The 25,545-nt window shown below is 43.8% G+C and overlaps 1 protein-coding gene across 4 annotated transcripts in view; it reads left to right on the forward strand.

Moving 5' to 3' along the window:
- Positions 1-25,545, forward strand: part of FBLN2 (fibulin 2) — a 106,500-nt gene that overhangs the window by 63,788 nt on the left and 17,167 nt on the right. For 3 of the 4 annotated variants that reach the window (XM_064518869.1, XM_026099556.2, XM_026099555.2), the window contains exons 3-9: positions 3,562-3,673; positions 8,147-8,276; positions 12,579-12,765; positions 15,001-15,207; positions 18,443-18,559; positions 19,011-19,112; positions 20,541-20,681. In XM_064518869.1, coding sequence (XP_064374939.1) covers positions 3,562-3,673; positions 8,147-8,276; positions 12,579-12,765; positions 15,001-15,207; positions 18,443-18,559; positions 19,011-19,112; positions 20,541-20,681 — 996 coding nt within the window. The remainder of the gene's footprint in view (positions 1-3,561; positions 3,674-8,146; positions 8,277-12,578; positions 12,766-15,000; positions 15,208-18,442; positions 18,560-19,010; positions 19,113-20,540; positions 20,682-25,545) is intronic. The other variant, XM_026099559.2, reaches the window with a different exon arrangement.

Genomic DNA, 25,545 nt, shown 5'->3' on the forward strand with positions numbered 1-25,545 from the left:
GGCCGGGGAGGAGGCCGAAGCGGCGGCTCCCACGCGGCACCCCAGCCCGGCGTCCCGGCAGAGACGCCCCGGCTGGTCCCGGGAGTAGCTTGGGGCTCGGCTCCGAGCTGGCCTTCGAGGGGAGCGAAAGCCGTCCTCTCCGTCCGTGGTGCCATGACTTCATCCTACTGCTAGTCTGTCATGAGATCATGTTTCATCTGGCAACCTGAGCGGTAAACACGGCTCGGCCAAATCAAACTTGGGTCTGCTGCGGGACTTCTATAAGGCGTGTGAGGTGACCTCCCCGGAGGGTCAGCGAACGCGGGAGGGAGGGACCTTTGCTCATTTTTCTTCCATAAGAGCTCAGTCAGTAATGGGACAGGCACTCTTTCTTTCTCCCTCTATCTCTTTTCCCTTCCTATTACATTCACTTTCTTAAATTGTTTTTTTTTTCATGGGCAGATATTTCACAGTAATAAGTGTTATATTTGTGTGTGTGTGTTTTTAAACTTTCTAATCACTTTTCATAAAGTAGGCCATGCTGGTGATGTGAACCTTCCAGTTTCCAAAATCTAAAATAATTTCCTAAATTAACTGTAAGGAGTATAAAGGAATAGTCTTTGATAGAGGTGGCATTATATCTGTAAATGCCAAACTTTTTAACATTGAAGGTAGTACTGCACTTCACGTAAACTCCTTAATCTTGATACCTCGTCATCACTTGGCTCCACAAGATAATGCACAGAGCTCTGCTGCCCTTGCCTGAGACGCAGGGTAGCTGCCGTACGGATGTGCCAGGCAGCAGAGGTGCGCTGGTGACGCAGGCCCTCCCTGTGCCTGCTCCGGTACTGTGCAGCCTGGGCACCCAGATGTTTTGAATTGTAGCCTTTTCTGCAAATGTCTCACTAATAGTAAATATTGCAGTTTTGCAAAGAAAAGTTTTTTGGCATGACACTGCGTACCAAATGCAGACAAGAGAAAGGATCCTGTTATTTTTTTCAGCAAATTTGGCATCTTGGGGAGGTTGCCATCTAACACTGCTGTTGATGTGCAGGAGGGGAGGGTTCCCGGTTGCTGACAGCAACAGACCTGCGATGACTCCAGAGGTGCTTTTATGGACTTGAGTGCAATTCCCTAATAGATCGGAAGAGCACAAGGCCAGTCCTACAGAGACTGTTTTCCAGATTCTTCGTTTTCCTCCTGAGTTTCGACTGGAGAGCACTGCACCTTCAGCAGCCGTCCTGCAGTTCTGGAGCAACACGATCATGCCTAAAACCCATCTAGAGAAGGAAGTTTGCCCCTCTGCCCCTGACGTGGCTCAGGAGGGATTCGTCTAGAAATTGGCAAAGGAGTATGACCCTGAAAAGGCATCCGTCTGCGGGGTGTGGGGGTGCTGGGTGGTTGTCAGGGGCCGCTCAGACATTGGGCTCCCTACGGCCCGTTGCCACCCACCGACCTGAGACAGTTCAACCCTAGACACAGTTTGGGGTGGGGGGAGTGTTGGTCTTCTTGGTTCCTCTTACTGGTAGCCCTAAGCCATGTCAGAGACAGGCCTGGAAATAAACAGCTTAAAGGAGCATTGGAGGTGCTTCTGAAGCCCATCAGCATGATGCCGGTGCTTCTTCGTGGAGAAAGCAGCGAGCCCCGTAGTCCGAGATACTGTTTTTATTGTGCGTATTGACGTGTGTATCAACAGTGTGAAATCGTAGCCCTCAGGCATTTGTAATACAGCTCCTGTCTCTCTAAAAGGCATCAGTTCATCATTTTCCAACCTGATAGTTGTGTAACTAGTGCCGAAGCATATGGCCATGGCTGCATACCTGTTAGCTGGTGGGCGGGGAGGCCGCCTGCCCCGCTGCTGTCTTGCGTGGTGGAGCCCACGCGCTGCACGGGCGCTCGGGGGAGAGCTTTGCTATGGGGACCGCTCGCCGCTTGCCAGCTGCTGCACGCTGCAGGCTCCTTGCACTCCGGCGTCAATTTAGTTGGCTTGTGCTAATATGTTTTGTTTGGTGTTTGCATCTCAGTAACGTGGCAAATGTCCTATCGCAAGGTGAATTTCTGTACAGACTCCATAAAATACTGCTTCTGAGCTGAGCAAAGATCTGGCCTGACCTGAGTCCGTGCTACACAGTAGATATGCAGCGCACTGCAAATCCACTAGTTTAATTTGTACGTATAAAGTAGTGCAGCGTTCTACATTTCCATCTTTCCATACATCTGAGTGCCCGTGTTTTGCATGAGCTCATCAGCAGAGTCACAGTTATGACTCTCAGGGCCTTTTTATTATGGCTTAAACTGACTGAAGCATCAAATTCAGCCCTAGGACACTCTAGGTATATGTGCTTTAGGTACGTGTCCTAGGAGTGAAATTGCTTCATCGACCTTATGAAAACTGTTTCTTAACACTACATACGTCAAACTTACCAAAAAACCCTCTTGTTAAATACTAAGAGCTTTAAGGGACTGTGACAAGGAATGCATTTCAGTTTGTTGTTAGTCATATGTGAAACTTCATATTTGCAAGTCAGCGTAAGAGAGCAGCTGAGGCTTTTGTGCATGCAGTGTGTCAAGCTTGTGTATGGTCCGGGTGCCGCAGTTTGTGAACTTTGCCTGAGCGCTCCTTTCGCGCCAGCCCGACTAGCGATAGTGGAGTCACTGTTACACCAGCGTAGCAGCTTATGAAATCAACTTGCGCTAAGTGGCTAAATAGGATTTTTCAAGAGTGGTTTTTTTTCAGAGGTTCCAAAGATGGAGTCATTTTCAAACCAGTTATCTTTTTTATTCAATTTAAAACTCACATTTGCTTCTACCATGCCTTGCTGAAAGATATTACCAGGTAATGCCAAGATACTGTGGGTATCCATAGACTCCTCCATTTTCTTGTTTCTTTAACCCTGAGGGCTGGCGCTCCTCCCTAGGTCTGTCACTACTAGAACACATTTACAGGGTGTGATATGTAAGTACAGAATGTATTACTGAAATGTCTCTTGCAGTAGTGTACATTTGATTTCGACATTTTGAGAAGTACATCTGGGTTCTGACCCTGAGAGGTTCTGAGCTGTTGGCTGAGTTGTTCTCCTACGCTTAGTAGTGTTGCACCGTTGTAAAAATACTGACAGATTAAAATCCAGTCCAGCCAATTTTAGTGTGAGACAAATGCTCCTGAATAGTAGTAAGGGTATACTTTTACGTAGAATTTATCTTTTGTATTTCAAATAACCTGGAGTTCAGCCTTGTAAGGGCATGTGTGAGTGCAGCCTTGCTTGAACTTGGGCACTTGAAGACTAATTAAGCCCAAATTCTTTTCCATTCTGAAGCCGGTATCAAAATAGTTGTTGATTCTAATGGAGTTGGTGAGTCAAGAGGATCAACTTGGCAAGAACTCTTTCTCTTCCCTTTCCCTGATAATATTATAGCATTCTTTGATGTTGGAAAATCGAATTATTTTGCATATTACCAGATGAAATGTGTCAAAATGCTGAACTATTGTTATTTTAAACCTCTTCTCAATTAAGAAAACAAATCCAAAAGCAAAAGCCAATCCATCCCATACAAAATATTCCGTGTGTGTGTTTTATACAGGTTCCACAAAGGAGCTGATTGAAAGCTGCTGTGGAGCTGGACAGCAGTGGGCTATAGACAATGGAGAATGCACAGAAATTCCTATAAGTGGAATGGACGGTGATATTTGCAGGTACGTAAGTCAAAAACTGAGCATTTCAGATTAATTTAGCAAGCAACCCATTAGAATAAACCAAATGTTTGGTCAATTCATGTGATCTCCAGGAGACAGGGAACTGCTTTATTCATTGCGTAAATTATTGGTAGACTGGCAATATGTCATGGCACATTAGGAAGAAGGTTTTCCTCCTCCCTTTCTGCAGTATCTGATCTAAACAAAAGCCCTTTAAGGTTTCTTCTTCCTCTGTCACATGAACAGAGCACATATTTTTGTTTCCCGAATTTATGTGCATCTGTGGAACTGCAGATAAATAGAAGGGCAGAGTAGCTTAATGTGTTTGTCTTCCATTTGGCAAGTGCTGAATTCAAATGATTATCCATATCATTAAATGATATGTTTATTGGCCAATATGAATGGCTGCTGGTTCTGCTGTCTTTGTTCAGCTGGAGGGTACCAGACGCCTTGATGACGCTGCTGGATTGAATAGCATCTGGTTGAGCGAGGGTGCCAGATCATCTGAGACTCAAATGCTGCAACATAAGCCAGGTGGATTCTTCTAAGAGTGATCCCAACATTTCAGCATTGAAGGAGTTTGATGTAATCAGTTGTATGAAAGAGGTGCATCACTGCACCTCTGCAAAGTTGCTGTGAGAGTAAAATTCTCTCCACTGAGTTTTAGCATGACATAATTGACACATACCAACTGTCTATGAAGTAAAGGCAGATTAAAAAAATCCAGCTTTGGCCTAAGTAAGTGCAAATCTAATACATTAATGAGTTGCACCTGCACATCTGAGGCTGGGTTTAGATGAAAAAGCCAGATTCAAAATGCATTAGTCCCTGTGAATCTCTCGGGATTTAAAAGAATATGCGATCAGGAGTTCATTTATTTTACTTTCAAAATTTCAGTTGTGTTGTCCCTGTTTTAAAGATTTAAGAAACACCTGTGAATATTCTGCATAAAGAAAATGTTTCTTGTAGAGAAGTATTTGAATTTGTGGCCTCAAAACCTCGGAAGCACAGATAGAAACTTACTGCTCCGTCTAGGAGCTAGGGCAGCCTGCAGAGCCGTTCGCCGTGCAGGTACCTGTGCCTTCATGCACTACCTCGTGCGTCAGAACGATGCAAGCGATGCAAGCTCCTCAGAGTCTGCCACTAACTCTGCTAGCTATCTAAGGTTTAAAAAGATGCAAGGTAGATATTAACTGCAACAAGTAGGCAGATAGCTGACTGTCAGTCCCTGGGCTTTACAAGTGAGCAGCAGTGCACCAGGGAGCCCCAGCTGCAGCTGAGGCCAACGCATGGAGCCTCCAGCGTGTCCATGGAGCTCGTAGCTCTGCTTTCTCTTCAGCAGACCCTAGTTTTCAACCACCTATCGTTCCCAAATGCCCTTTTAGAGTTTCCAAGTGGCACAGACTTAGATGTTAAAGCTACTTGTTGCTGCATCTTGATTTCTTTCGGCGTTTTCTGTTCACATACCGTCTTGGCCTATCTCAGTGTAGCGGCTAACTGTGCTAGCTGGGATGGCAAATGTATTAACCGAGATGATCAAGTTTAGGGTGAGGCTTTAAAAATACACAGTTCAGGCTTAGCACAGAGCCGGATGGCAGCAGCTGGTGGTGAGTGATGTGCGAAATGCAATGTTCCCCTCACGCTAGCAAACAGCCACAAGGTCTTGCTCAGGCGGGGACACGCTGAGGTGGTTTTTGCCTGCCCATGGGTTGTGTGCAAAACCCCACCACACTACAGTATCAGTTTTGCCATCTGTCCCTTTCCTCCAGACCTCTCAAATGCTGTGTAGTAAAATAAATATTGTTTATTTGAAGTCTTTTAAAATGTAATTTGATTGCTTTCATTGATGGTACGGACACAGTGGTACTCTTAAGAAACAACAGGAAGAAATTTCCTAGGAGTGACTTCTGCAACAGAGAAGTTTGCTGCAACTGAGCCTGCCAGAAAGAAATCATCCGTGGTAGCTAGATGAATGAAGGTAAAACAAAGCAAGTTACAAATCCCTAGCTGGTCCTTTGATCGTGAGATGTGAAGGTACCCCCTGAGCACACGCTGCCGGCCGTATCAGAGGGAGGATGTTAGGCTCGCCAAAATATGATCTGACCCAGTACGGTCGTTTTTATCTCATGATTGAAATGTGTTTTATCAGCACAGAGCAATGTGTATCTAGGTGGTACATAGATTAGCGGCACAAGTATGAATCTTGCTTTTCACTGACGCTCTGTCTCCCACTTAGAGACTTGCATCAGTTTAATACATTGGCGTCATTGCGCTGGTGATAACTCAGGAATTTTTCTCTAATGCAGAAATGTTCTGGATATTCTTTGTACTAACAAGCCATTTATTTAGGCCTGCTAAGAGTAGGTTTGTGAAGAAGAAATGAGACTGTGTTGTCTAATAATATTTGTTCCCAATTCATTTTTCAGTAATAGAATACCTAAAACTGAGCCATGTTGATACAGTTAAAGAAATGCTAAATTATAAAAAGTTTAGTGATGCTCCAGATAATACTGTGTTTCTATTATGTATTTCACACTGCAAAAAAAATTCTTATTGCTAAATGTCACATTTCTGAAGAACATGAATCTGTACAAATTTCAGTGTTTTAGCACTGTAAACGCTTCACATACATAAAAACACTTCTAGCAGTTTTTTACCATTTCCAGAAAGCGTGGTAGCTTTGAGTTAGTTTGATTTTTATTAGAAAGTTTGGATGTCTTATAAAAGCAATAATACTTACATTACTGGCCGTTCAGTATATTTGGGCAATAGCCATTCATATTTCAAAAGAATATATTTTTCTAGTTGGCGACTAACACTGCATTAGAAAACAAACTTTCTTGAGAACTAAGTGCATGGTGGTGGTAATCCCCTTCCTGTAATTGAACGCAAACCACTGTTTCCTGGTTACATTTCTCTTGCATGATCCAGCATAAAAATATTAAGATGAAGCCGACACAAGGGACCACTGACATTGTGCAAGTGGCCAAGCGGCTGTCACTGGCCAGTTTTTACTGGAATAAGAAACATCTCCTCCTGTTTTTTATTGAAGCATTCAGATGAAAGCTGTGACTTGGAAATACGTTATTGTCAGAAAAGAAAGGGTGTTTTTCCTGGAACAACTCTCTTTTATTGTAGCAATAACGGTATCTGGCTGACGAAAATTTTTTGCCTGCAAATGTTTCTCTTGCAGGACTGTTGATTTGCTATGAGGCACTGGCTGGTAAAATGCATCAACCTTTCATTCATCATTGCCCACAAGGACAGTGTGCCAGTGGCATTGCCTCAGCAGAAGGTAGTTAGACACCAAGGTTATTCTTGGAAAAAGTAACACTGTCCTGAATTCCTTCGTGCCACCAGCAATCCAAAAAGAAGTTTAGTGCTGCTGGTAACGTAGCACAGTATGTCCTCTGAGGTTTCGCACGCTCGTCTGTGCCACGCGTGCCCCACCTGCAGCTGACGGACACAGCCCGGGAGGCTTCCCGTGCCCAGCAGCTCCCTCCTCTTCCTCGCCCTCCTTTCTGAGGGCCACTGCCGTCCCCGCGTCTGACCAGCCTTGTGCCCCTCCAGGCCCAGCGTATGGATTAGGATTAAATCCAAAGGGACTATGTGATTGTTTTGCCTGCCCGTTTGTACATGCGAATGAAAGGAGGAGGCACCTCTTTGGAGGGGGGAAAAATCCATGTACAGATTTTAAGAGAGTCAGTGGAGAGGAGTATTCTGTTATTCGAATGAACTGCTATTCAGTTGCATTTGGGAATTTGCCGTTTATTTGTGCTTTGAGTCTGTTTCATTTCAGCCTTCAGTGAATCTTGTTAAAATGTTGGATTGAAGAGCCATCTACAGCAAACGTACATGCTGTATGTACTTTGTATATAATGATCGAGTCTCCCATAACCTTCTCTCTGATAACCTAAGTCAGAGGAATGGTCAGATTCTGGGTTACAGTCTCTCTGCAAGGGGAATAAAGGAAGGTTTAGAGGGGTTCTGTGACATATTTCACTCTAGCTTGGAAGTTAACTCGCCTGAAGTCCTGGCAGGAGCTGCAGGCCCCTGGCTGGCGAGGGGGCAAGTGTGTGCAGGTGCATTTCCCTTCCCTGGCCCTGCAGGGAGGAGGGATCCTGTCCTTTCTGAGGGACAAAACATGGGGACGATGGACTTCTGCATAAATATAGATGAGCTGAAAAGGGTATCCCTGACCAGAGCGTGAGAGGTAATGACCTAAGCAGGTAGCTCCTTGAGCCTGTATCAGTGCATGTTTTTGGTAGAAATGAGAAACAGAAATATATCCTGCAAAGGTCAGTGATACAATCTGCATTTCGTTAGTAAAGACACATATGTCATAGAGACATCAAATACATGGAGTGTACTGTGAATCCAGTAGCCTTGGTACTTTTTGCATGTTGTTCCTTGTGTCCCATCGTGATGTCTTCTGAATGTCGCTTAACACTTGGCCTCCGTGACCCCTTGCAGGATTGCTCAGAAGCAGTGTTGCATCTCCACCGTAAGGGAGAACAGCTGCCTGGCTGGCATGATCGCCGCGAAGGAGGGAGACGTGTGCGGACCAGAGGAGAGTGAGACCTGTGGAGGATCGTCGTATAAAGTAAGTTGCTGTGATGCTCCTACTGGTTGTGTTCTGAATAAGAGGGATCTTCATTTCAGGCAGTCAGCAGTAAGTTCTTCATGCATTATTATGGAGCTCAGTAAATTTTAAAGTTGCAGGAATGAGATGGGAAAATTACCCAGAGTTATGGATCTGGGGTTGTTTGCATTTAGGTTTCGGTTGTCTGGTGGATGCAGCCGCATTTAGAACTTCACAGTAATGGTGATTCGAATAATTTCCATCTTCATTTTTAGAATTTAACTTGCTGTATTACTTTTGCTTCCTCACTTTAGAAGTAGCTGAAAAGAACATTTTAATTTTTCTCTCTATGGTGTAGAAGACTTCAGAAAATGATAGGCCAAAACTTAATCAAAGATTTGACAGGAAAACCCATTACTGAACAGTTTGCTTGGCTACGGTTTTGAATAGCAGTCTCATTTCTCAGTTAAACAAAACGGTGGACTGGAAGAGCAAGCATTTCAGATGATGATGGAAGCTTTTGTTCATAAATAAAGGCAGACCATTAACCAATGGTTCAAATTACAAACCGTGAGCCACCGCCTCAGCTGGTATAAATGAGATTTGCTTTATAAGAATCAATGGAGCCAAACCAATTTAAACCAGTCTGAAGATTCAGCATCTTGCTTGCCTGCCTCTCTTGTTTTTACCAGAAGGGTACATTGCAGAATTCATTTAACTTGGATAATAATTTACATAGCTATATCTAGGCTTAAGTGCAGCTTCCATTGTCTCAGCAGGAAACTTATTAGTTCTGTCTGTTCTTATACATCAGCGACCCTCACGCGTAGCTGTTCACTGGTAAGGGAAATACGCGGACATGCGCTGCGGAGCTAAAGCTTAATTAACTATGACAATTTGTCATTTTCAAAACTATTATTTACTTGGGTCTGGAGTCTACTGTTAGAATACAAAGCAAAATGCACTGAACTTGTGCGTCTGGGAGCAGGCATTGATATTGCTGAAACGCGACGGAATTATTTTTCTCAGGTTTTCGCCGGGGATGTTCAGCAGGCAGAGCACAGCCCCGCAGGAAGCCTCACGCCCTCCCGGCTTCCCCCGGGCAGCAGTGGGGAGAGCACACTGCCTGGTCGCTCCTCTCTTAGTTGAAACAAGCTACAGAATATTAACTCTGTGGAATAGTTCCTTGTGCCGGTGTCATTTCAGTGTCGTGCTCTCCTTCAAGGGAAACCATCCGAAATGGCCAAATTCTCAAAAGAGCACCTTTGCCTTCCTCTTTAGCTCCTGGGACATTGCAGCTATTCAGCAAAACAAATAATAAAAATGAATAAATGTGGACTTAAGAAAGACGTTTTAACTTTATTATAGTTTAGCATTTCTAGCGGTGATCTCACAGAAAACGCTGGCAGTGAGCAGGGGTGTTTATCCTCACCAGCACTGCTGTTAGTGACTGCTGTGTCCAAGTGCCCTAAGTCAAATACCTTATTGGGAAGGCAGAAAGGTGAGTTCGTCGCCCCGAAGACTTTGCCAGGCTTGTTTCCACTGTCCTGCAAAAAGCGAGGGTTTCTACTTACACGTAACAACTGCGTGTAGGCCCTTTTCGGGTAAAAGCACTGTGAAGGTGGGGTCCTTGCTTTGGCTTCAAGATAAATGCAGCAGGGCCAGTTCCTGGGCTCGGGGATTTAGCCAGCCCGGGACACTGCTCCCTCTCTCCTGCACACATTCCCTCTCTCTCCCTCTCCTGCTCCCGCGCCCTCCCCCTCTCTCTCTTCCTTTCTTCTTTTTTTTCTAGTTAGTGAGCTTGTGTTCAACACAGTTTCACCTTAGGCCAGTTTTCCGTGTTGCTTCCTCTAAGGCGAAAAGCACATGATTCCAGGGACTTCTCACTGCTGGACGCGCCACAAGCGTAAGCCCCATTGTGCTGGGCTGCAGGAACGCTTTTTGGGAGGAACACAAAAAGCTGTGAATCAAGCAGTTGTTCTCAAGTTATGTTTCTCAATGTCGATGTAAAAATAGTAGTCTCAGTGTCAATGTAAAAATAGTAGTATTTCCTATTAAGTCAGTGGTAGAATTCTGGCAAAGTTCAAAAGATGGTAAACAGAATATTAAAACCATTTAAGTTTTTGCATTTTAGAAGGAACTTTTCAGCAAACACATTTTGCACTGGAAAATGAGCATTTGCTTTCATCTGGAAAATATGTGAACACAAAAGTGTGTGACTGATTTAATACCCACTGTGATGCCTGCACATGGGATAAATTGTGAATCAAAACTGTGACTGAAAAAAGGCATATTTTTCATGCAACAATTTCAATATTAAACAGCGCTTCATTACCTTTAGCTTCCTTCATTTTGAATATAGAAGCTAAAAATTATACCAAAACTAAAAATATTTACAAAAAGTAAAATTTTTAGTTCATAAAATTTTGAATTTGAAGATTCTGGATTTGGGGAGGATGAAAGGATTTTTCTCATTTCTAGCAAGATGATAATCCATTATAGTTGGATCTTTTTTTTCAAGAATTCTTGTGAGAAAATAACTGCAACCCCTCTAGTACCAAAGATAATTCAGCACCTTCAGGACCAGTACTGGCAACTTTTCGCAAACACATGTTTGGCTGCTGGTATCAGTCTCTGCTTTGGAGAAAGTGACAGCTCTTTATGGCTTGCATATTTATAAATGTGAATCACTTCTATTGTTTTATTCTGGGACCTTTCAGATTAGCAAGAAGGGATATAAATACGAGCTGCATCCAAAGGTCCTAGGCTGAGCATGCAGGGGACGTTTATGAGTTGTGCATATCGGCACGAAACATGGAGGATCCCTACGGCTGCAGGCTTTGAAGCTGGAGCGAGGTGGCCCAGCAGAGGCGTTTCTGCAGTTTGGGCTGTCGGTGGACGCGTTTCCATGTCTCCCTGGGGGAAGCAGAGCCAGTGCCGATGCTAATGCCAGTCTGGGGTTGCTACTCGTGAAACGTGATCCCTTTCCGTTTCCATACTGCGTCCTGCCCTCACAACACCGCGTCTGCTGCTGGCTCTCCCCGAGTCAGAGATCTCTCTCCTGGGAACCGGGAGCTCAGTTCGGTTTTCTTCTGTTTAATTCTTGGACTTTGTGTTGACTTAACTAATGGTGCCAGGCTGAATTATGACCTTCGTTTTGTGTGTCTGACGCCTGGTCATAGACCGAGTATTTGAGTTGTCTGAAATCACTTCTTCTGGTCCAGAGAGGCTGTTCCAGTGTAGCTGCAGATTGTAAATGAGTGCTGCTGTCCTGGATATCTTGACTATCAAAGGATTTACAGAGGGAAAGAGACTCCGTCTCTGAGCATTTTATGACTATTCCATCAGAGTTCAGGCATCTAAATTTACATATTCGGAATGTAAGGACGTCACATACAAATCCAGGAAAGCATCTTCATTCGCATATGGTCTCTGTATGCCTCTGTAGCGGAGACTTACAGCTCCCCTGCTTCCTTGCTTGATTAGGGATCCGCTGTGCATAAGGTCTTTTTTGAATCATATTTGGGATCTGTTATAATTTATCTGATGTACTTTTGTGGCCCGGCTGTGCAGTGGATTCATGTGTGGCTGAGTAAAGCACAGCGTTGCACCGGAGGAGTCTGCAGGAGAGACTGCATTTCGGGGATAACCCAGTGCACCAACCTGTCGCTGAACTCCATTTGTGCTACTGCTTTAGCCGCGTCCATGACAGGAATAGAAAAGCAGATCATCCCTAAAATATACCTGAGCCTTTCTGTAGCCACCATCTCAATGGGATGGTGTCCAGGACAGTCAGGTAATTAAAGGCTGCAGTAGGTTTGCAGAGCAGTAGTGCATGGAGAAGATACTCTTTACCGTCACACTGATGGAGCTCAGGGACTGCCAGTGCTCCTAATGTCTATGCAAAGTATTTTAAATTCCTTTTACATCGCCTCAGAGAGCTAACTCGAGGGTAGAGCAAAGGAGTATATATCTGTATTATTTTACTTATAACATACTGCATGCGCAGTAATGGCTGCGTGCAGGAGCTGGGGAGAGGTGATCTACAGCACCACTGCTTGCTTCCTTGCGCTGCTGCTGAAATGCATGTCACAGCTAGGCTCTGCATTTATCCTGGTCGTGATGGACCTGTTTGTGTAGGGATGGCCAAAACAAGCACAAGTAAGGCACTGATGTTTGCAGCTCTGTAAACCTTAAGTGCTTTCGCAGATGCTCCGTTGTCAGAGGAAGCGCAGATTGGCTCCAGGTGCGTGCGTGGGCTCCTCCGAAGCAGAGTGTGTGCGAGAGGCTTGTCACTGACCGTCCTGTCCTCTTCTGTTGCAGCAATGCTGCGATTGCTGTAATCTGGGCCTGCGACTGCGGAGCGAGGGGAAAACCTGCGAGTCCAACATAAATCTGGGCTACCCCTGCAGCCATGTGATGTTGTCCTGCTGCGAAGGGGGGGATCACTTTATTCATCCAGAAATAAAAAAGCATCCCGAGCCTTTGCCGACAGTGACACCTGAGAAGGGTAAGTGTTGCATTTTCAACGAGAAGAAGTTGCAGGTAGGGTCCCTATCTCATACGATCATAAGGGGAGGTGTTGGAAGGAGTCATGCTACAGCAGCACAGCCTGCACTCTCAAATCAAGTATAAAGACTCGCTTGTTCTTAAAACAGTTCTGAAAAAGAAAAAATATGGAAGTGTTTCTGATCCTCAGAACATACCTGCCCTTTAGTGTTTTTTTGCCTTGAGTCACAGAGTACAGAGACCTGTTACACATCAAACGGAAGAGAGAAATGTTCTCTGAGCGAGAAATGTTTATTAAAGCCATGCAATGCAGAACACGGGGTGAAGGCCAGCTAGGTGAGACCAGCCTGGCAGCTTCCCTTCCTTTTATTTTATTTACTAATTTATTTAAGACATTTTTATACTGCTGGTAGGCAGGAAGCCACCAGCCCCGTGTAGGAAGCAAAGGTGAAGCTGGTCATTGTCTTTTAGGTGCAGCAATCCTGAAAGATTCTGCATGAAACAAATTATGATTTTTTTTCCAAAGTAGGCCATGGATTGTGATACAAAAGAAACTTTCTGAGAACAGATTTCATAACCCACTGATCTAAAAATACAAGTGTAGCACTGAACATCATAGCACCTCTCCCACTGCATGCACTGGAGAAGCAGCAGAGCATTGCAAGTTATGCAAGTTTTCTTTGGCTTTTTCGACATATGAAGATAGTGATCCTGAAGAGCAAAGTCAAATCCCTGCAGCCAAAGAGGTGCGACAAAGGGAGCGCACCAAATCTGGAGCCTAGACAGCAAAACTTCTTCCATAAGCCTGAGTTCACATTCCTTTGAGCATCACCCTTTAGGCACCTGTTATGAATTGCAAGATTTTTTAGTCTTTACGGGTAGCCTCAGGGGTGTCCAAGGGTTCAGATTTTGTCCATTCTCTTCGCATGAACTAATGTGTATTTTGTCTCTCTAATAAGTGCAAGGGTTTATTTCGACCTAGCTTGGACCTCACTGAGTGCATTTCTAGAGTTCAGAGACTGCGGACCTTTGATAAGGATCAGATTTAGAAATCTCATAGAAATCTCAGGAGATTTTTTCCAAAACTCTTTTTTGGAGAGTCTTTTTAAAAGAAGAAGACTTTAAAGAATTTTCTAAGCAAAAAGGTGAAAGTTTGCAAAATATTTCTGACAAAGATGAAAAACAGGTAATGCATTCTCAGTTTCCTTTTTTTCAGAAGACCATAGCTTGTGAGTCTTCTATGTGCAAATACAATTTGGTTTTTTTCTCTAATGCTCAAAAGATTTTTTTTCTTCAGTCCAACCTAATGTAACCAGTGTTTTCATATGGAACTCTTTCTGGTCTCTGAAAATTTCTGCAGAAAAGCACGCAAGAGTCTCTTTTCAGGAACTGTTCACTATCAAGGGTTTTGGCTGTTTTGTGAAACTGTTGCTGGTAAGAGTGAAAGAGTCCTTAGACCAGCGTCTTCTGCTCAGGCACAATCAATATTCAGCAATTGCACTCCCAAATTGCCCTGTCAAAGCACTTTGGCATGGCATCAGTGGCGAGCACAAGTTTGCATGTATGTGTTTAAGAAGAGCTGACTGAGGAGCTCACTGAAGCATTAGCTTAAGTGTCACAGAAGGTCTTCACAAACTTGGTCAATAAATGAAAAGAAGGATAGTGCTTTTGCCAATGTTTAAATGCAGTAGATAGGATAACCATGTCATTATTAAGTGAGTCGCAGGAAATTTGATGAAACAGCTAACACTAGCTGCAAAAGTGGCTATAAATCAGTAGAATTAATGGTGTTGAAAACAGTTTACCAACTAACTGGATAAATTTTCCTGCTGAAATTAGAAATTCAGTGTGGTTCTACTGCGAGGCCATTTTCAGATGGGGCCTCGATGGGATACTGTAGTACAAATAATAACAGTGGTATTAGCAGTCAGTATGAAAGGTGAGCTTCTGACCTTCCAAGGTCACCCTTTTTCACAGTGCCTCCTGCAAAGCATCCGTCCCTCCAGCCTTACAGAATGATGGTAGTGGACCTTCAGCAAAATGATCGTGTCTTCAGGATGGATGCATTTTCTCTTGTCCTTGTGTCTTCAGGATGGATGCATTTTCTCTTGTCCTTGGGGTAACCCTTTTGGGTAGATTTCACTGTATCTGGAGTTTGTATGGCCAAATGTTCCATACTGTATGGTGCTAATGCCAGAAGTAGTTAGAGAAACCGTGTGTTTTGTTGTGTTGATAGTTTCAGAGACTGACGATCACAACGAAGCGTTGTCCATCAGTAATGAAGCCGAACTGTCAAATAACTTGCCTGGAGATGACCTGGATGAATGTCTTATCTACGGTGGGGAGCTCTGTCAGCATTTGTGTATAAACACTGTGGGGTCTTACAAGTGTTCGTGTTTCCCAGAATTCACTCTGCAAGATGATGGGACCAGCTGTTCTCCAGGTGAGGAAAATGGGCGAGAAACCTTGAATGATGTTGTCTTTGGCTTTCCACCTTCACTGATCTACCAGGCTTTCCTTTATTGTCTCTATGTGGAACAGCAAGGGTCTATAAATTCCCTTTGACAGCTGTTCAGATGTATCAAGTTTATAATCAGGAAGGTCACCTTCATGAACAATCTCTGACAACTAAATGAGGGTTAGATTGGCATCTTCCATTAACAACTGAGAAAAGGGAAGGTCCACTTTTCATGCAAGAATTTATGGACTTACTCCTATTTCTCCTCAGAAACCTTCAAGATAATTACAGGATAGAAAAGCATGGATTTTGGAAAATTGGGGGAAGTAATAATTTGAACCAAACCCTATCTTCATAAGAAGGCCTAGTCTGAGCCTCTGATCCATTTTTTCTTTGGGTCTGGTTGCTGGTTATGATTTCAGGATTTTCTCTGTTTGTTCTTTCTTGTTTGCTTGCTTTCTTATAATGTATTTAATTTTGACTCTTTTAATTTAAACTCTTGATTCCCCACCAAGAGTAAGAAGTAGAAAATGGAGGAAAATTTCTTAGGGACACAGTTCTGTTAGCACTGAATAATATATGAAATTGAAAAAATAAGATTTTACAGCAACATTTTGAAAAGAACTTAAAGGAGTTGATGCCTTCAGGTTTCTTTGAAAATCCCAGCCAGAAGTTTTTTATGGGTAATGATGCATGGACATTTTCCCTGGAAATTGGACAAGTTAATAATGTAAAGAAGAATGCTCTTTCAAGAAACTTAGGTTATGCTCAATTTCTATGCATCTATGGCAAGAGGTCAGGGTGGGTATTTAGTATGTTCAGATCACGACTTTTTGTTTTTAAAAAGAGGATTTGTAAAAAAAAATTTAATGAAATACATTTTGTTCATTGACTCAGTTTGTATTTCACATTTAGCTTTCCTTTAGATAAACTTTATTCAGTTCAGACATATGGCATTGCTTCCTGAACTTTAATTTTCCATAAAATCATTAACATCTTTCAGTGACATAATATCTAAATATATCTATGTGGTGGAAGTCTTAGAAAGAACATCTATTGTGCTGTAATTGTTTTGATGTCTGGAGTTCTCCAATGGCAAGATTTCAAATCAGATAATCTGAAAAGTCAAAACCTTAGATTAGTTACAAGTGCTTTCAATTATTTAACAAGCAAAAGAAGTGCTGCCATCCAATGACAAAATTCCGTAGACTTCAAATACTTTCTGCCCAAGCCAAATAATGAGCATTCATTGTGTCATTCCTCTCAACATGATGTTGCCGCACTTGTATCAATAATGCGTTTGACAGTGTTTCTGTGGCAGCTGTCTGCTCTGTTGTTTATATTAAAATTCTGGGGAAAGAGCCTAATCCAAAAGAGGTAAGGAAAACTGTTCTTATTTCAGTTTTGCAAAATTTGGCTTGTTTGCTCACCTGGAGCATATGTATATATTTGTTGTGCTTTGCTTTGTTTCTCACTTGGCTAACTCAGTTAAAACTGTGGATTTGGGTTAATACGTTTTGTACCGGGGTGGTCAGTACCCCGACTGCGGCGCTGACGGCTGTGCCTGGGGGTGTGGAGGGGTTTGCAGAGCCCAGCTCAGGTACAGGGTCAAGGCGAGGGCGGGGCCGGGGAAGGAGACACCCGAGACGTGCGGAAGGAGCGGGGCAAAGCAGGGCTGCTGCCGGCGTTGCCCCCTGAGCTGTCGGAAGCCCGAAGTGGTGGCGCGCATCAAGCACGAGTCTTGACGTGGGTGCGGGGCTGGAGTCGAGGAACAGGAGGCCTGCGAGAAGTGAGGATGGCAGAGCCAGCCGGGGACGACCTCTGTGCCCCGGGGTGGGGTGCTGGGTCGCGTTACAGGCTGGGAGAAGGAGGTGGCAGGGCTCTTGGCTGCTGGGCAGGGCGAAATAGTGCCTGCTCTGCCTGCCTGCCTGCCGGGGCGGCACGGGGGCCCGCTGCTCCCTGGGGTACTGGCTGCGCACACGCACAGATCTGCCACGCGGCCTCCCCGTGCAGACCCGCACCGGGCAGCTTTTCATCTCACAACTCGAGTTATTTTTACCCCTGTGGTTAGATATAATGCTTTTACACGTGTACCTGTCTTTCCATTCGCCTCCCAGTGCATTTCCTGTTCTTTGCTGGACTCTGAATGCTTCTGTATTTAATTTTTGCTTTTTAAAAGGTGTCCCTGTTTTCATTAGACTCGGAGGAAGTGATGTTCTTGCCGAGGCTCTGTGGGGCAAGAACCACCTTTACGCTGGACCCTCATTATCTGCTTCTCACTTCTTTTGCCTCTGTCTGAGGAAATCATTTAGGATACGCCACAAGCAGGTGTCTCGCTTTTCCTCTGGTGTGTCGTGGCCCACTGTGCGCCTGCAACTGCATTTGTAAATCAAATCGCTCTTCCCTCGCCCCAAACCTGTAGAGCGGTCACACTCTGTCACTCGCTGTTGTCATTGCTTGGTGGCTCACACTTAGCTCCATGTGCCACTTGAGCTAAAACCAGTGGGAACAGGGCACATCCTTCTTAGGGAAGAGCTTAGCCTTGTGGGTTCAGGCTTCCACTTTGATGATATTTAGAAATTGGATTACTCGCATTGATGTAAAAGAGCTTTTTGTAACTATTCTGAAACCTTTGATGTTACTGTTTGTTGGAAATCTTAATGACAGATTCCAGTCTTGTTTCCTACTTGGCTGTGGAAAAAGTCATTCCAGGGTATCCTGTGCTTGTAAAGATGGGCATCTGTTTTTCATCCTGTTTTGCAATGGGATGGGCAGCATAAGTTTAAGGACTGGTTTTGAGTTTCGCTTTATTTCTTGTGTATCAGATGGAAAACAGGCACTGTCTTTACAGTATGCAGCAGTATTTTAAAACTTAACACTTGCTGCTTGATTAATTAGATGTTGACACATTTTGTTCTACAGCAGTTATTTCCAGCCAGCCTCCCTTGTCCACGCTCCCGGCGTTTGCGAGCGTCTCCGTTAGCACGCAGCGCTCTCCATGCATGTGCTACCAGGCAGTTTGTTTGCAACAAGTGCAAGTGAGCTTGCAGAGCTGGTTGTTCACCTCCGTGCGTTTTACACAGACAGTTATCAAGGTCACTAGAATGCTTCCTCCTACGACGAACCGCAGTGGACTGGGATGAAGGGTCTCATGGGGACTCTTGCTTTGGGATGTTTGACGAACGTGATGATGCATCCGGGATCCATCTCTGCCTTACAGATCCCGACAGAAGACAAGCAACGAGGCTGGAAGCAGAAGCCACCATCCCTCCAGCTGCCTCTCCAGCTCAGCCGCTGCTCGCTGTGTCCTTACAAGAAGAGCAGGATAAGTGTAACGGTATGTCAGACAGATAAACTGCAGACACAGATGGGTGAGGAATGTTTAAAAGGGTGGAATAAAGTTTCAAACCTCCCTTCCCCGATCTGATTTCAGCACACATCCTTAATTTGTTACCTCTGGCATAAGGCTGAAGAATTGTCAGGGGAAACATGAGGAGGTAATTTGAGGCCGTGCTCTGATTTCAGGGTTATTACACACTTGCTATTTAGTTTAGGGCAAGCAATACAGCTGTGCAGCGTAGTGTGAGCAGCACGGGTAGGAGGGGCACAGGTGTGTTTCCGTGTAATAGTAGGGTTGGAAGTTGTGATTAAGGCTCCCGGAACAGATGTTTACAGACTTAATTTCCCATTTCCAAAGCTGGGATTATATTTGGGTGACCCAGAGTTTTGGAACTTCAGCTGATCTGTGTTGTGAATTTTAATATATTTTGCAATTTTGCTTTGTATAGATAATGGCCCCTGCAAGCACATCTGCAATATTGTGGAAGGAAATGTTGTTTGCTCTTGTTTGCCTGGATATACTATCATGGCTGATGGGATTTCTTGTGAAGGTGAGTAAGTGGTTAAGATTCACTGTGGAGACAGGGCTAAAACACTTTAGTATTGATCCCATTGATCTTAGACCCATAGGTGTTTCCCTAAGGGTTCTTTATTTTCAGTACTGTGAAGTGCAAGTGGCAGCACAGAGGAAACCTTCCTGCCTTTGAAATGATTTGGCAGAAGGAATAGCAGATCTGCTTCGCAGGTAACTCCTGAAGCACATCTATCCAGTATGTCTGTTCCAGGGGAATTTCAAGTGAAGGCAAGCTGGATTTTTTGCTGTCCAGTCCCTCTTTGCTCTTTTCCTCTGACATCCCACCGTCTTGGTGCCTCCGCCCAGCGCGGTCCCTTCTGGTTTCCACAGGCCCTTTCCAGCTCCCGTCTGTCCAGCTGTGCGCAGGCAGCTTTCCCCTGGCAGCGGGAGCAGCTGGCACGTCGGCGTCCCTGGGAACCCCCTCGGAGCCAGAACTCTGCCTTGCTGCTGGTTTTGTTTGCTTGTATTTCTGCTTGCCTTGAAAATCTGAATCTATGGGGCTTCGCTGGTATGAAGAGCTTGCCCTTATGAGCCGGTATAGCTCCATGGTTTTCCCGTGACAGTGAAGTTCAGGCCTGAGTGGTGAAGAACAGTGAATTTCAAAGCTGCATCATGATCATTCGCATTGTATAAATTTTAAATGGGCATATTTGGACAGTCATGAAGGTGATCTTTGCACAGCCAGGATTTGGAGGTCAGAAGCAGTGCCCTATGACTTACCTTAATTATAAATCTGAAAGTATGGGACCGACAGCAGCCAGCAAATAGAAGCTTCTGATGCTCAGAATTGTTCACAAGTGATCCACATTACTCTTAATCTCACGTCTTATTGAATAACAAATCATTTTGATGAAATTCCAGATAGTCGGTGAAGAAAATGGGAATTTAATATCACAAGATAAATGTTCACTCTGCACCGCTTACTCAAGTGTGGTGGAAGCTAATTTGATTAATTAATGTCAGAATCAAAATGGGCATTTCAAGGCAGTCTGCTTCCTTCCTTCTGAAGAAATTCAGAAATGTCACTACAAGTAGTGAGTTTAAATTTCAGTAAGGGACGTTCATATTCTACATTAGAGATCCTTGTGAAGGTGAGTGGTGATGCACCGCAGTCGGTTCCCTAGGAAGGCCACGCGGGGAATCTGCACTGCTGCCTGTTTTTTAAGAATGGTTCCTTCTGCAGTGACAGAGGTGTGGGGGCAAGAGCAAGGACTAGATGATCGCTGAAGGTTTGTTCCAGCCCTGTTCTCAGTGTAATGCTGTAAATATTATAGCATGGTGCTGTTGTAGCAGCTCCAACACACTTCATTTAGAGAGCTCCAGTGTGAAAGAAATGTTGTCTCGTTTCAGAAATCATTCTAATAGAATTCTATTTTTCCCTTTTGGTTGCAATATGTTGATATAGATTTGGATGAGTGCCTCACAGGTGCTCACGCTTGTTCCAGAAGACAATTATGTGTGAACACATTGGGATCATTCTCCTGTGTCAACCACAGAGTGATCTGTGCAGAGGGCTTTATACTCAACAGGCATAGAGAATGTGTTGGTAAGATGATAGGTATAAGCCGTTCACCACAGCATCATAATTCTTCATGCTATGCAATGCATTTAAACCATTTGCGCTAAAAGGCTCTCTGGCCATCTTTGCATATGACATTTCAATATGAGTTAGTAAAAACACATGTGCACCATTTGCTCAGCCATTTAACATCATGAGTTGTATGCTATTTGGCTTTTTCACTAGCAGTACATTCTCTGGCCACATGTAATTTTGCTCGAAAGTCATAAAAGTTCGTGGGTATGATGACCACAGCAGTACTGATGACTATTAAACTGGACTAAGACAGCATAACAGTTGATCTCTCTGGACAGCATCAGTGCTGCCAAATCCACAGGCATAAAGCAGCAGCAGAACTTCGTAAGTATAACTCCAGAAATCTGCACAGGTCCGGGCAGAAAAGACCCATTCCAAAATGCTGGAATTTCAAAATTCAGATTAGCCCTTTGGTGATTCTGGAACAGATTTCTCAGTATAAAAGTCAAAGATGCATCATAATGTTGCAATGTCACCGCCGCTATTTAATTTAAGAAACCAATGTACTTTTACCAGTGTTCAGTGTATTAATGAGGATTTCACTTGCTTCAGAAAACAATGTCCTGCACTTACGAAAGAGCTTCTGTGTGGGATGCTCTTCCAGAAGCCAGCCAGGCATCTGAGTTGCGGGAGTGTTGCGTGGTAATGCTTTGAAAAGTGGAGCACGGCTCTGCTCTGCTCTCCACGTCCGCAGACGGCTCAGGTCACGACGGAAATCAGGGCTGCCTGTGACTATAATGTCATGTGTGAACACACAGCCTTCTCCTATTCCTGTCCTTCTCCCAGTGCTTATAACATTGCTTTTCTCACCATCCCAAGCTTGCAGTGTCACAGCGTTTGTTTTTGTTCCTATATTTTAAAGCTCTATGATCTCATTTGATTAACGAGCATCATATGGCATGAGGGCATGAGCAGGAAAGTTTACACAGTGTCATAGTTTCAAGCAGGAATGTGATTTAATATCTTCTGGATTTTCTTTAAATTATCAAAATTGGATTTTCTTTTTTAATCAGATACTGCTAAGCATACAAATTTAATGTAATGATTTAGTTTAAATTAAATGTCTATCAGAATACCGCTGGAAGGAAAGATGCCTTTACAGTTAAAACATCAGACTGGGAGGTGGGGGCATCTGCAGTTGGGCGCATTCTGCATGGTGCGTTTCATAGCTTTAACAGAGCCTGCTGCATGTACCACGCTTCTGAAAATAAGGTCTGTTACGTGAGCAGCTGAAGGAGCTGCCTCACTGTGTTTTCTGCTTCTGAAAAACTTGCCCTTTAATCCCTTGATTTTTTTTTCCTGGACTGTGCGGTAAGGATATATCTGTCCTTTTCTACATCTCCCAGAAGTGTTTTGAGGCTAAATTAATGCATGCTTGTCAGCAGCTTTGGCAGGAGGTGCTATAGAAGATGCCAAGATGATCCTGTTCACTTTCTTCCTTTCCTTCACTTTCTTCCTCTTCCCCATGACATTATAGCAAAGTTTTACTGTGACTGATATAAGACACACCTCAGACATTGCTAGTAAAAATGAAAGACACTAAATTTGCTTGTAAAGCTAAAAGATCCTCTTATCCTTCACTAAATAACAGTCTGCATTTCTCTAAGGCAGTTCAGGTTTTACAGGTATCCTTGCTAAACAGTCTGGAAAACGTTGGAGTTTCTCTTTCTTTCGGACAGATACAGCTGATGTTCTCCCTACTTGTAGGCAGCTCTGCTGTGTGTCTGGTGCCTGGAGAGCATTTGCTGTACTTAACATTTTTCCTGCTTTTCTAGTCAAAGGAGAAAGCCACAAGCAGACTGTGGTTTCTGATTTGTTGAACTGCCTCGCTGCAGCCATATTTGCCTAAGGTATCCTTTTCCAGCCTAACTGCTTTTATGCTCCATCTTGAGCCATCTCAAACCCCACAAGGAAAGCTTTGGTAATTTGTTTGCAAACTGTTGTTGTTTTAATGATGTTACTATGTGCGTATTTCAGGGAGGGGAGGAACAATCCTTGCAGAGCAGCAAAACAGCTGATAACCTTTTATCTCTTGAATTTCCTTTAGTCAAGCTGTGGAAGATTATAATTCCAGGTGCATTCAAGAGCAGATATCCAGGATTCCTGAAAGGCAACCATGCACAATGAGGAGCCACCAGCTGTTTAAATAGCTTGCACACACCACCTTTGTGTAACTTTTTGAATAGATATTAAATTGTCTTTAGGCTTGAAAGGTCCGTGTTCTCCAGAGATAAGAGCCAGGTTGGATGTTTTTAACGTGGATTGCTTTTCTTGGTAACTTTCAGGCAGAGTCATTACAACCACCCACATACACGCTGACAGAAGACCACTGTTTTATTTTCTTTCCTACTCCCATCTAAACTGTTCCCTCCTGTCAGAGTGGGCAGTAAGTGGTCACTTTATTGCTGACCCATAGGGACTGTGCGTGAGCACAGCCACTGAGGGAGGGGACGGGGGGTCGCAAAGGAACAACAGTTCCGAACGAAACGGATGTACTCCGGAAAACAAACGGAGCTGAAGCAATTTGAAGAGAAAAGAATTCATGAGTAACTACAGATGCAGGACCAAAAAGTCTGCATATCACATTTTTGAAGAATGTGCAAAAATCTGAATTTAATGTAGAAGAAGTATGTATTGAAAAAATAGTAGTAGGTAAATGCCAATATTCCTTTGCAAAAATGTCAGCTTCTTAGATGCAACAGATATGCTCAAGGATCATGTAAATGTTCCTGTTTTCAGCAATAGTTCCAGGAAAAAGTGTTATGTGGCTATGTTTCACTCCATTTTTACTGACATAGAGTGAGGAATGTTGCTACCACACACACACAGACCTAGTCAATTTGTCAAAAATTAACTATGACTCTCATTTCAGTATATTACTGAATTGTTTTTTCCTCTTATTCCTCTTTTTGTAAATGTTCTCTTGCCCTACCCCACAGTCGTCTTAATTGTGTTGGATGAAGACAAAAGTTGGTGCAATGTTGGGCATTGACTTTGCTTCACACTGAAACCCTAACTCTGTTTTTTCTAGAGCTCTGTCAAGAATGTTACTGGCCTGTTGAGCTGGTTTGCAGTACTGGAGAGAGGCAGGTTATTGGCACTCTTGATTTTATGGATAATCAATGGCAGGGGGAAAGGGGAGAGAGATTATCCTGTTGTGTAAAACTCTTTGGAGCCAGATCTTCAACCCTCTCTCCCCTCTCCTGGGGCCTTATGGCAGAGCAGAGCAAGGACCGTAGGTGCAGCGTGGGCTGAGCAGAGCTGCCCCAGGAGCCCACGTGCTGCCCCTGGACAAGCCCCTCGCTGAACCAGGTTCTCCAAAGATGCCTCTTCCCACCCCTGTGCTCGTACCAAGGAGCACTGGCTCACAGTTTAAACCTTGCATCTCAGCCTGTGTCATAACCATTAGGTTTTACAGATTGTCTCCTGTGCACAAAATTTTCACTGAAACCAAAATTCTGCAGGTAATCGTCTGGTTTCCATAATTTTAATTTCCTCAGATGTATTCTGGCCAGCTCTGCTTGTTTTCCCAAGGCCTTGGAAAGCTGAAAGTTGAATCAAGAATATAGACAAAACATGAAATTATATTAATCTTTTTCCTCTGTGAAATCTTAACCTTCTTTTTTTCAGATCTGTTGTAGAGCCTATTTAAATCAGTAGACAGACTTGCTTGTCTGAATGCTGCTAAGTGGCTATTCATAGCCAGTTTCCTGTAAAATTTTTAAAAATCTCATATTTATTTTAAAAATAAGTCTAGTTAGGTGGAAGAAATCTACCAAAGCAGCTCATTTTCTTCTCCTATCATGTCAAGGCTTTCCTTCCCCTTCCCCTTCCCCTTCCCCTTCCCCTTTCCCTGACAGCTTATGCAAACGTTGCTGCCTACACTTTGTGCTAATGTGCTGCAATTGCAAAACTCTGCAGGAATTAGGACGTAACCCTGTAAAAGCTTTGGGGTAGGCGGGTGCCTGCCCCTCCGTGGAAGTACCCCGTGACCGTGTGGGGCTGGCAGAAGGAGCCAGCCCAGAGCGGTGAGCTGGCTGCAGAGGGATCCGCTGGCTCTGGAAAACAAATGCACAGCACGTGAAGAAAAGCAATAGCAAAGAAAAATAAAACAGAAGTAAATGAAAAGTGAAGCGGCACCCAGCTAACACACTGGTCCTTCAAAACTCGGTGCACGTCTCTAGTTAGCTGAATGCAGCAGGCGCTGAAATTTCTCAGTTCTCCTCTTCGTCTGTTCGGCAGAAAGCAAGCTGACGCGTTTTATGAGACCAAAGCTTTTAAAATGACTTTTCCTGTTTTTGTGCTCTGCAAAGGGAAATAATATGTCTGATATTGTACCTACCTGGGAATGACGTTCCACAGCCGAATGAAAATCTTTAATTTAAACCATACTTACTCTGTAGGGTAGTGTGAAAACAGCTTTGTGTGCAGGGAAGCTGGATGGTTGGTAGTAGTTATGGTCACATTTGCCTGTCGCTAGCTCTTAGCTATATATGGGCCTGTGTGGAAGTGTAAGATTTTGGAGAGAACGGTTAAAAAAAAAGCTTCTCCTTCCTATCTCCACCCCTCTTCATTGCTTAGAAATATTTGCTCATCATGCTGTTTCTAGCTTTCATTACTGAAATAAGCAAAACCTGATTTTGAAATGCTTTCATCCCCAGCCTATCAAAAATGGATCATTTTAAAGGTGGGGCATATTTCTTTCTAAATCGCATCTTCTATTCCATGAGCTGGTATTTAAGTGAAAAAAAATATATTGTAACTTTTCCACTACTCCACCTGCTGAAATCAGATCACGTTAAAGATTGAAGAAATT

This window comes from Dromaius novaehollandiae, chromosome 12 (genome assembly GCF_036370855.1).
Source record: "Dromaius novaehollandiae isolate bDroNov1 chromosome 12, bDroNov1.hap1, whole genome shotgun sequence".
Lineage (NCBI taxonomy): Eukaryota > Metazoa > Chordata > Aves > Casuariiformes > Dromaiidae > Dromaius > Dromaius novaehollandiae.